Source organism: Triticum dicoccoides, chromosome 1A, assembly GCF_002162155.2.
Source record: "Triticum dicoccoides isolate Atlit2015 ecotype Zavitan chromosome 1A, WEW_v2.0, whole genome shotgun sequence".
NCBI classification, from domain to species: Eukaryota; Viridiplantae; Streptophyta; class Magnoliopsida; order Poales; family Poaceae; genus Triticum; species Triticum dicoccoides.
The window spans coordinates 17,374,422-17,386,326 of record NC_041380.1 but is presented as its reverse complement, the minus strand read 5'-3'; the positions used below and the strand labels follow the sequence as shown (position 1 = coordinate 17,386,326).

The 11,905-nt window shown below is 46.3% G+C and overlaps 2 protein-coding genes across 2 annotated transcripts in view; one reads left to right on the top strand and one right to left on the bottom strand.

The window, feature by feature from the left end:
- The window catches only part of LOC119359524 (protein Rf1, mitochondrial-like), a 14,744-nt gene extending 3,294 nt beyond the window's left edge, over positions 1-11,450 (bottom strand). Inside the window, exons 1-5 of the mRNA XM_037625683.1 lie at positions 8,950-11,450; positions 8,681-8,824; positions 8,157-8,565; positions 7,587-7,832; positions 6,962-7,042 (exon numbers count right to left, since the gene is read on the bottom strand). Coding sequence (XP_037481580.1) covers positions 9,048-11,414 — 2,367 coding nt within the window. The 5' untranslated portion in view covers positions 11,415-11,450 and the 3' untranslated portion in view covers positions 6,962-7,042; positions 7,587-7,832; positions 8,157-8,565; positions 8,681-8,824; positions 8,950-9,047. The remainder of the gene's footprint in view (positions 1-6,961; positions 7,043-7,586; positions 7,833-8,156; positions 8,566-8,680; positions 8,825-8,949) is intronic.
- LOC119359536 (probable LRR receptor-like protein kinase At1g51890) lies at positions 1,877-7,040 on the top strand. Its single transcript, XM_037625689.1, has 10 exons — positions 1,877-3,527; positions 3,682-3,820; positions 4,383-4,454; positions 4,554-4,625; positions 4,827-4,907; positions 5,006-5,170; positions 5,286-5,538; positions 5,630-5,756; positions 5,908-5,958; positions 6,099-7,040. Exons 1-10 carry the CDS (start codon positions 2,276-2,278, stop codon positions 6,764-6,766), a joined length of 2,880 nt encoding a protein of 959 aa, XP_037481586.1. The 5' UTR covers positions 1,877-2,275; the 3' UTR covers positions 6,767-7,040.
- Positions 11,451-11,905: the final 455 nt, after the last annotated feature.

Genomic DNA, 11,905 nt, shown 5'->3' with positions numbered 1-11,905 from the left:
CAAGCCCTCCCTCTCGCTCTCCCGATGGCCGAACGTTTCCCCGGAGACGAGGCAGCGGCCAACGGCTTCGGCCACCACTCGCTCCGCGAACAGGAGTCATGACTCCTGTTCGAGGCCAACATCCCGGGGCCGCCGGAAATGCACGCCGGGCCGACGGGGTGGAGGCTCAGCAACGGCGGAGGGCCCATTCCCCCGTTGCCCGACGCCGTGGCGCGCCCCTCCTACTTCGCCGGCGAGGTAGAGATCGTGCGCGCCTCCCTCACTGACGACCAGCTCGCCCTTCCCCAGTACGCCGCCGACAACCACGCGGCCTGGGTGGCGTACTTCGAGCGCCGTCAGCAGCAAAGGCTGGTGTCCACCAACGGGGCGCCGGTGGTGGGCGGCATGAAGAACATCAAGGGGCGCCACCTGTGGTGGGGCCTCCCCGGACGCACGCTCGAGGGCATGCTGACGCACCTCGAGGGCGACAACAACCCGCCGTTGGCATACCCCCCGGCGAGGGCGGCCGCCCCGGCCCACCGCCGACGTGACGGGCAATGGATGCCCAGGAGGTTCGGCTCCTCCTCTTCTTCCTCCTCGTGCTCTTCTTCCCACTCCTCCGGCTCTCCGGCGCTGCTCGGCGTCAAGGCCGAGCCCGCGGCGGAGACGCCGCTCGGCCGGCGCACTCGCAGTGCCGGTATCGTCATCAACGAGGGCGGCCGACGCGCCTCCTCGTCGGCTCCTCCGCGCTTCGTCAAGCCAAAGACGGAGTCGGGGCTCACGCCGGTGAAGACGAAGCCGGGTCTCCCCGCCGTGAAGACGGAGCACGGCGACGTGGAGCTCGACGACGACGCGGCCCTGGAATGGGCGCAAGGTCTCCCTGAAGATGGCGAGGGAGCGCCAGTGCGCCGTCCTGCGGCGCTTCGCGCAGCGCCGCTGGGGCCGCGACAAAGGAGGAGTCATCGTCATCGACGACAACGACGACGAGGATGCGCTACCAGTCCGCCATGGCGACGTCGGGCAGGGGTCCAGCAGGGACGCCCGCGTCAAGGAGGAGAAGGCCGAGACGGTTGGGTACATTGTGCCAACATGTATGTGTTTTTTTATGTTACCTGTTTGATTCCTACCATCGAACTAAAAGCTTAAATAATACTCTCTCTGTTCCAAATTATTTGTCGCTCAAATGGATGTATCTAGCACTAAAATAGTGTTAGATACATCCACTTGAGCGGCAAGTAATTCAGAACGGAGGGAGTAGTAATATGGTTGTTTTCTAATACATATTCCACATGGTTATGCATGAAAGTAGTTTGGGATGCGGGTCAACTCTTAAATGGCTACACGCAAACCTTGCGGATAGTACACACAATAAGAAGGGTATGTGGTGTAGGGAATCCATTTGGCACAGGACATCCTAATCTCCAATGGTAGATCCTCGGAGTTCCCCAAATCATTTGGTATAAATATGTTTAAATATTTTGGGACGACAGTTTCTACCTAATGATATTTTTTACAAGTGAGGTACATTGATGCCAAATTTCTCAATTTCAATCAAGTGCAATGCAGGTCTCTTCGATCATAAAATGAGCGTACAGTGCAGTTGACCGGTACTTGGTCATCGTGAAGTCGATCTTAATTTCCTGGCAAAAGATGTCAATTGTAATTATTTCCCTTGTCCATTGCTCATGCCACATTCAACTCTTTAACCACTAAAAAAACTTTTTAACCACTCTTCACTTAATTAATTTGGCCAATTGGAGCCCAAAGAAGTTAAGAACAGTTATCCCATGCCTAACGCACCATGGCCATTGAAGTACCATTTGCTGTTGACATAATATATAAATCAGTTGTGAATAAGTTGCCTGATGTTATAAGTGGCGTAACATGGATCATGACATCTTGGCTAACTGCTATTAATATCAACTGAGAATTAGTTACCGATTTACATATATAACGTATGCGAGTTTGAAGCTACAATGACAGGCCTCGAGTAATAAGCTAGCTTACCAAACATGACAAGTGAACGAACAATATTACTCTATGCACGCTATTTTGTGATCTTCTGCGTTATTTTGTTGGCAACTGGGACAACTATGTATTGGTTAATTTATGGAAAATGGTTGGAGTAGTTGACTAGTTGAAACAGGAAGACTTTCAAGTACAAGGACCAGTTTGTGTACCACCCTTTGTCTTGTCCTGTGTTACTTTCTGTCATATAGTATCATGCATCATATCCTCTTATTTGGTGAAAATACTGGCAAGGGCAGGAGAACCTAAGTTTCCAAACGTACTTTGCATGTGCAATCAATGCGCCAGTAGAACAATGGCGCCCTGTTGGTGGCTGCTGATTCTCTGCCTCGCCGGCAACGTACTCCATAGTCGCGCACAGCTTGATAGCAGAGGTATCTCTCTCTTCTGTTACTGGCTTCTCTCTCTTAATCATGCTGCCTCATTTACATTGCATATTCATTGTGCAGGTTTCATCAACATAGACTGTGGGCTACAGGGAGAGGAGAGCTACGTCGACGACGAGACAAAGCTGGTGTATGTCTCAGACGCTGGCTTCACCGACACCGGCACGCCTTACAACATCTCGGCTGAGAACTTCAGGCCATGGCGGTCCAGGAACGTCCGCAGCCTGCGGAGTTTCCCCGATGGCATGCGCAACTGCTACACGCTAGGATCCCTAGTGTCGGGCCTCAAGTACCTCTTCCGCGCGACGTTTCTCTATGGCAACTACGACGGCCTTAACAAACGACCAGCGTCGTTCGACCTCTACATCGGCGTCAACTTCTGGACGGCGGTGAACATGTCGTGGTGGGGGTTGGATGAGGACAACAGGGCGACGGTGGAGGCCATCGTAGTCTTGCCACACGACATGGTGCAGGTGTGCCTGGTGAACACAGGCGGCGGGACGCCCTTCATCTCCGGGCTGGAGCTGAGGCCGCTCAAGATGTCGCTCTACCCACAGGCAACGGCGGAGCTGGGGCTGTTCCTGCTGCGCAGGCGAAACTTTGCCGCGATAAACGGAACTATCATCAGGTTCCCCGATGATCCATACGACAGGCTATGGTACCCTAGGTCCGACGCCACGATGTGGGCGGAGATGACGACAACCGAGAGGGTGGACGACGTTGATGGCGACGAGTTCGAGGCGCCCATGGCGGTGCTGCAGACGGCGATCAAGTCGCTGAACGCCTCCGGTAGCATCAAGTTCGGCTGGGAGGTGGCGCCCGAGCTCAACAATGCGTCGCCGGGGCCGGGGTACCTCGTCGTCTTGCACTTCGTCGAACTGGGGCTCCTCGGCGGGAACGCCTTGCGCCAGTTCAACATCAGTGTCAACCACGACGAAAGCTGGGTCCCGGGCTACACACCACCAGGCTATCTCCGAAGAGCCTATGTCTACAATAAATTCACCAACCCGCGCGACAGCAGCTACATCGTCACCATCAAGGCCACAGCCAATTCCACGCTGCCGCCCATCATAAACGCCTACGAGTTGTTCTCCGTCATCACCACCACCAACATTGGAACAGAATCCCAGGATGGTAATCAATTTAATTAAGCACATATTGACATCTAATTAAGCATATCTTGACATCTATTTATGAGTATGTATGTATATCTATATATCTATCTATCTACCTTGTGCTACTGAAATGGTTGGTGCGATGTGATTAACTACTGCAAGCATGCGTGTAGCATCCGCCCTCATGGCGATCAAGGCCAAGTACGGGGTGCGCAAGAACTGGATGGGTGACCCATGCTTTCCCAAGACTATGGCATGGGATGGCTTGACATGCGGCTATGCCGCTGCCAACCCTCCAAGGATCACAAGCATGTAAGTTATTTTTACTCCATATATTTTCAAATATTGGAAATCATGTAATGTTACAAATGAGAAATGGGGAAATCAAGATGGCATTCCCTAGTTTGGGGAATTCAAGAAAAGTCAGAAATAAATTGTAAACAAATAATACACATTTTCTGATTTTTATGAATTTTTTAAAAGTATTCATGGGTTTCCTATCATTGTCTTGTTCTTCATAATATGTATTTTTTTGTAATTTTATTTCGTATTTATATAATTTTAGTTCATCAATTCTCACATTTTTACTAAGTTTTCAACATATACATTTTTTATGTTCACCCTTGAATTGTATATATTGCATTCACATTTGAAGCTTTCAATTGAAATATGTCTCCCTCTAGTTTTCTCATTATTTTGTGATGGGATGTTTAAGGTCATAACATTTTAGCTGAGATCCTGAGACCAATAACAAAAAATATCTATTTTGAAAAAAATAGGGTCAAAGATGAGTGGTCAGAGAGATCAAAAAATTACCTTATGTATACAACCATGGAAAATGAAGCTGATCCTTTTATGTATGTGCTTTTTGTAGAAACATGTCCTCCAGTGGTCTAAATAGTGATATAACATCATCTTTCGTGCATCTAAAGGCTCTCCAATACTTGTACGTTCCGAGTTCTGGATTTATTTGGCCTAATCTCGTCTGTACTTCTCAGCAACACAAGCTTCAAGAAATTAAATATATTGTTTCCCTATCTTGCAGGGATTTGTCAAACAATAACTTGACAGGATCAATTCCAGATGCCCTTTCAGAGTTACCATCATTGACAGTCATGTAAGTTGGGCAATAATTAGCCCTAACTAATTAGCAGACATGCTTATTTACACACTCGGACACAATATATGACACATATGCAAAAATTAACAAGATTAATAGTTCCAACAAGCAGTATATAGAAAAGTCTTGTCAAACTTTGACCGAATTGCTTCGAGTTATTATGTACATATATTGTGTGTCTGATGTGCTTTCCTCTAGAGATTTGTCTGGCAACCAACTCAATGGATCAATTCCCTCTGGACTTCTCAAAAGAATTCAAGATGGCTCCCTGGTTCTAAGGTGTTCATAGTATATACATACTTGATAAATTCCACTAAGCTTCTTTGTTAAAAAAATTGCATGGACTTCATTAATTAACTTGGTCCTTGATTTATTAGACATGGCAACAATCCAAACCTTTGCACTGACGGCAATTCATGTGAGCTTGCTGCTAAAAGGAAGGGCAAACTGGCCATCTATGTTGCCATCCCTGTACTTGTCATTGTGGTGATAGTATCACTGGCCCTACTAGTCTTGTTCTTCCTAAGACGACGAAACCAGCAGCAAGGTTAGAGTGAGGCCTTTTCAGCAAGATTGAGCCAGCACACAACAATGCCCATATTTGGTCTATTAATTCATCAATTTCCTGTGTATACATGAAGGATCAATGAAAAAAAGGACGGCGGTAAAGCCACAAAACGAAGAGGCGATGCCAACGAGCTATGGTGGCGATGATGATTCTTTGCGAATAGTTGAGAATCGCCGGTTCACTTACAAGGAACTCGAGAGGATAACCAATGGCTTTGACCGGGTGCTTGGCGAAGGAGGGTTTGGCCGTGTCTATGATGGCTTCCTGGAAGATGGTACTCAAGTGGCAGTGAAGTTGCGGTCTCATTCCTCCAATCAAGGCGTCAAGGAGTTCCTCGCAGAGGTGCGATGGACCAGATCCTTTAACAGCATGCGCCGTCAACTACTGGCAGAAATGCGTGATTTTGATGTGAAATTTTGATGTGCTTGTGCAGGCTCAGATTTTAACCCGGATTCATCACAAGAATCTTGTCTCAATGATTGGTTACTGCAAGGATCGGGAGTATATGGCACTTGTGTACGAGTACATGGCACAAGGGACCCTGCGAGAGCACATTGCAGGTATGAATACTAACTACGGCTAACAAAAAGGATTTGGCTTTCAACTCATATAGTGAATGCGCAAGTCGCCCCAGTGGTTCACCTGAGGTGCTTTCTATTAATTTGGACAAACACGCTGTTATTGTATTTGTAGCAAGTGGACGCAATGGAGGATGTTTACCGTGGAGGCAGAGACTCAAAAACGCACTTGAATCTGCACAAGGTGCACGCTCAAATCCAGAGCAGCTTATTGCTGCTCTTCAATAGTTATGGCCTAATTTTGTATTCACAAGAGGCACATTATTGCTATTGGGCGTGCATTTGACATTTTGACTTACAGGTTGATCTTCTTGCCATGTGTAGGGTTGGAGTATCTGCATACGGGTTGCAACCCGCCTCTGATCCACAGGGATGTCAAGGCCACCAACATTCTGCTGAATGCCAGGCTAGAGGCCAAGATCGCCGATTTTGGCTTGACGAAAGCCTTTGACTACCACAACAACACCCATCTTTTCACGAACACGTTCGCTTTTACCCCCGGGTACGTTGATCCGGAGTACCAGGCCACGATGCAGCCAACAACCAAGAGCGACGTGTACAGCTTTGGAGTGGTGCTGCTGGAGCTGGTCACCGGGAAACTAGCCATTCTTTCGGACCCAGAGCCCACAAGCATCGTCCAATGGGCAAGGCAGCGGCTGGCGCGCGGCAACATGGAGGGCGTGATGGACGCGCGAATGCAGGGTGGTTATGATATCAACGGCGTGTGGAAGGTGGCGGAGATTGCACTCAAATGCACCGCACAGGGGTCGGCACAGCGGCCCACCATGGCTGACGTGGTGGCGCAGCTACAGGAGTGTGTGGAGCTCGAGGAGGGCCGCGCTCCTAGCTTCCACACCGGTGGCAGCAGCGGCGACGAGAATTACAATGCTTACGCTAGTGCGCAGTCCACCGATGTGAGCAGTAACACTGCATTCGAAACGGAGCTGAGGCTACCAACATTGGCCGCCGATCCAGGCCCGACAGCATGTTGAATACCTCTTTGTATAATTGTTGTTTTCTTTAAGTCTCTGTGAGATTCTTAATCATGTAGTTATTTATTCTCTCCTTGCCAAATTATAGTGGATATGAGATATTTTTCAAACTCTTAACTTTGTAAACTTTGACCAAGTTTACAGGAATATATGGACATATACAACTCGATGGAGAGGAGTGTAGTTTCATCATACCGGCTACCATGAGCAGAACCTGGCATGTTAGCTTCAACAGCCATCACCGTCACATCTCACACGATGCAGCTTCCAATGGATCTGAAAAAAAATTGTGCGTTAGAAAGCAAATGAAGCAGACAAAATCACTGGAATAACTTGCTGCAGTGCTGCTCCAACTCAGCAACCATAACTTATACTAGTAGAAAAAGAATTATGAGAAAATCGCACAGATTTAACTCCGGGCAAGAACACACTGACTGACTATGCTCTCAACAACAACAAGAAAAAACTAATCACACACAGGAACAATCATAGGATCGACATGTCGCTTGATTTACCATGACACAAATCTGGGATAGAACAGTCATTTATCTAAACAGACACCAGTTGCGGCATAGAGATTGAATACAGACTACCCAACCAAATACATGACCTTGAGGGATAACAGGCATGCATGCATCTATATATAACGAAGGAAACCAGACAAGCGCTAGCAGAATGCTCATAGGTTAAAACTACTGCAGAGAGTAAATTGAGTACCCAACACATGTGTGCAACTCAAAGGAAGCTTTATGGTCTTATGGATCTAGTGTCTAGTCCATCATTAACATGTTAATAACCCTCAGAAGGTCGATGGATCCACCTTTTCAGCTCCAACAATGGTGCATTTCACGAGCTGATTACCGTTCCGCATTCCCTTTTGCGACTTTCCACTTGGGACAGATACTGATGATACATAGCGTCACGCATGTTACTGCCAAATCGTGCTGCATAGTCAACCGAGTAGAGCGCATTTGCTGTGCGACCAAGCGTCTCCTAGCCGTCTTGTTGCAACGTGGCAGCATGAGCCGTACCCGTGTGATCCTGGATCTTAGAGAGGATGATGTACCTGTAATTGCAGCTTCCCAGTCAGAGTAGTAAATACTAAATAAGCACAGAAATGTAAGCCGTTCTGACAGACAGTTGTAAGATAGGACCCTGCAAATGCAAAGTAACCACAGTACAGAAAGATGTTTAAGCAACAAGACCAAATTTCGAGCTTAACTCTTTTAAAAAATGGTATGATACATGCATACAGAATTACATCAGGCTCAAAGGAAGCACAGGACCTTTACATTCTGTCTACGAGGAACAGAGGAAAAGAACACGGTAAAGATTTGAGGGCCAGATTGCTATCGCTGCTCAATTGGTTGAACGGATCAAGCATGGTTACCTGATTTTCCTATAGGCAGCAACCTTGGACAAAATCCTTATGACCTTCAGAGCTCAATGAAACATAGTCAATGGATTCACCTTTTCAGCCTTAACACCTTTTCATGACAAAACATAGTGCCATCCCAGCTTCACCTTCGACCTGAGCACGTGTATTCATTTAAAATCAATTTGATGCACAACACCTCTGAATTGGACATAGTCTTGCTCTCTGCATTTCATCAGGTAGACTCCTTCTCTGTGCGGCCAACCATGCCATTGCCAGCATTCTAGATCTCAAGAGCACAGTCAGTGCCCGCAGGATCCTCGCGGATACAGTAGTCCAATTTTCAGATAGAAGCCTTGACAATGATGAAGTCCGGCATCTCCAAGTGCCCAAAACTTTACCAATATTTGACGATATCATATATCTGAAGCAGTGAAGCAAAGACACTCAGAATCCTCACAAGGGGCACAAGTTTTCCAGTAACTGAATGTGAATTGTACAATATAGAAAAAGTATTATGCAGTTGCAATTATACTTACCAAGTGGCAAAGAAACGACTAAAATGTATGCAAGCAGCCTCAAAACAGCAAGTGAGAAGTGGAACACAAGCCTTATGGAAGCTTTCATGTTACTAGAAATAGATCTTCTTTCACTAACTGTATAATACTGAGATTGTGATAAGCCTGAGAAACAAAAATATAGGAAATTTCAGATACTACTCACAATAACTAACGGAAAAAAATAGTTATTTCAGCGCATCACGAACTTAACAAAAAGTGACAGAATTTAGGACTGGCTTTCTATTTACCAAACAGAAAATGCATTTGTTGTACAAGCATAAGGACCCATGGCAAGCAACAATCCAAGTTAACTTCTAGGAGTTGAGTTCAGAGATCATGTATCAAACTATTCAACTGTGGCTGCTTCTTCGAGAAACTGATACTTCATAGGGAGCAATTTTATGTGTTCTCTATACTTCCCTTTCCCTGAAAAGAGGGAGATCAGCAGCGAAACAGTTTTAGCTTCAAGTGAGTAGCTCTTTGCATCAACTTTCGACATATAATTTCCAGCCTTGACTATCTCTCCTCTTTCCAGTAACCTTCTGATAATATGATTTAACATCCAAGAGGTTGCAGTACAGCCGCTCTTCTCCATTGATAAAAAGAGAGTGTCAGCTTCTTCCACTGAACCTTCTTTTATAAGATTTTTCATCATTATGCTGTAGGTAACAACATTAGCTACCAAGCCATTGGATGGTATTGCAGCAAACAAATCCTTAGCTTCTTGGTTTCGCCGAACCTTGTAGAAGGCATCAATCATGATAGTGACAATTCTAATATTGAATTTCATGTTCATTGCCCTTAATTTCTGGAACAGCATGATTACTTCGCTAGAGCAATTATTTCTGCAAAGTCCAGCAAGAACTATCGAATATGTATCAGTGCACACACTTACTCCAGATTCAACCATCTCATCGAACTTTTCCTTTGCAGCAACAGTTCGTCCAGCCAGAAATAACCCATCCAGTATGACATTATAATTAAAAGTTGTAGGTTTAAGTCCCTTGTGCAGCATCTCTTGGAACAGAATAAGCCCATCATCAATCCTTCTATTTTTGCAATAGCCATTAATAAGTATACCATACGTAATATTACAAGGTTCTAAACCAAATGACACCATATCCTCAAACATTTTTGTTGCATCCTCCATCTTGCAGACTAGGCAGTACCCACCGATCAGTATAGTAAATGTGCAAACATTAGGCCTCATACCTATGTGCGCTATCAAGCCAAGGATATCCCGTGCTTCTATTACCCTTCCTTCTGTGCATAGGTTCTGCATGATTGAATGGAAGAACATAATATCAGGAGGAGGTATACCTTTGTTCATCATTTCAGTAACCAATTCCTTTCCTTTCACCAAATCGCCGTGTGTACAAAAACCCTGGATTAGAGAACCATAAACAGCTGTGCCCTGTCGTACTCCTGTATCAACCATCTGATTAAACTTTATCATAGCATCGTCCAACCGACCCTTTTTACAAAATGCATGTATGAAGGTTGAATATGTGAATGCATCTGGGCTCACTCCTTGTTTCTGCATTTCTCTAAATATAAGCATAGCCTTATCAAGCTTCCCAGATTTAGCATATGCATTAATCAGTATGTTGAAGATATGACAGTTAGGTAGAATACAGTCTGTTGCCATGGAATTGAAGAGATTAATCACATCAACTAAGCATCCTTCGGTGGCATACCCATGAAGGAGAATAGCATATGAAACGTTGTCAGGTTTCAGGCCCTTCATAGCCATGGAATCAAAAATTCCTGCAGCTTCTTTGCTTCTTCCATGTTTCCAAAGAAAGGTTATAAACATGTTGTAAGTATGCACATCTGGTGTAACCCTCCGACTTGTCATCTCTTTGAATACCCTAACTGCCTCCTTCCAGTGGCCTGAAGAGGAGTATCCATGGATGAGGCTATTATAAGTCACAGTATCAGGTACGACACCATCATCAACCATTTGACGAAGGAAATACTCTGCCTTGTCCATTCCTCTGGCCTTGCACAGCGCATCGGTAACCGAGTTATATGTCACCACATCAGGCATAACACCCTGCTGCACCATTTCATGGAATAGATTGCACGCCTTGCCTACTTGGCCTTCCTTGAAGAAGCCATGGATGACCGTGTTATACGCCACAACGCCGGGGGTGCAGCCCAGCTCAGGCATCCTGTGAAGCAGCACGTCCAGAGCCTCATCTGAGCGCTTTGCGTGGCAGAGTCCCTTGAGGAGGGTGTTGAAGATGACTTGGTTTGCCTCCAGGCCCGTCTTGAGGAGACGGGCGAAGAAGGCGAGCGCCAGATCCAGGCGGTGTGCGCGGCAGCAGCAGTCCATGAGGATGCCGTAGGTGCAGGCCGTTGGCTCCGCCACCCGTCGGCGGGCACCTTGGGATATGCGGCTGAAGAGGGCAACCGCGAGTGCAGGGCCGTTTCTGCAGGCCGCGGACGCCGGAGCACGGGCGAGGGCGGAGAGAAGTTTGTTCAAGGGGCGGTCCTGGACAGGATTGCCCTGCCGGAGCAATTCGTCGAACAGGTGGTGTGCGTCCTCCGGGGTGAGGTTGCCAGAGCGCCCACGTTCCGTGGCGGCGGCGAAGGCAGCGTGGGGATCCCAGATGCGTGAGGGATGAGAGGTGGAGGAGGAGTGGCGGGCGCGGAGCCGGAGGAGGAGGCGGGGTGGCGACATTGGCGTGGTGGAGGAGAAGCGAGGCATGGCCTTGGTGTGCAGTGTAGGTAGATCCTGAACTGGGAGACGACGGGGCTAGTGCTTTACCAAGTTATCTTATCTAGTAGTACTACTACTATTACTTATTTTTTGCAGGTAAAATTAAATTATGGTCTCATATGGCTATATGACATATTCATATCACATAATTTATCAGATTATAATTTTATTTAGACCAAGAATATAAATTTAGTTGTAAGCCCTAGAAATATACTAGGAAGCCATAAAATTATAATAGTATTTTTAAGTATTCCCATAGAAAAATATATTTTTAAGCATTTAGTTTTTTAGCATCTTTGTTTTTTTAAGAGTTAAATGCACTCGAGGTCCTAAAAATTTCATCCGGGTGTCACTTTAGTCTTTTTTAGTCCAAAATACACCTTTAGGTACTACTCCCTCCGTCCCATAACATAAGAACGTTTTTGACACTACACTAGTGTCAAAAACATTCTTATAATATGGGATGGAGGGAGTAGTTC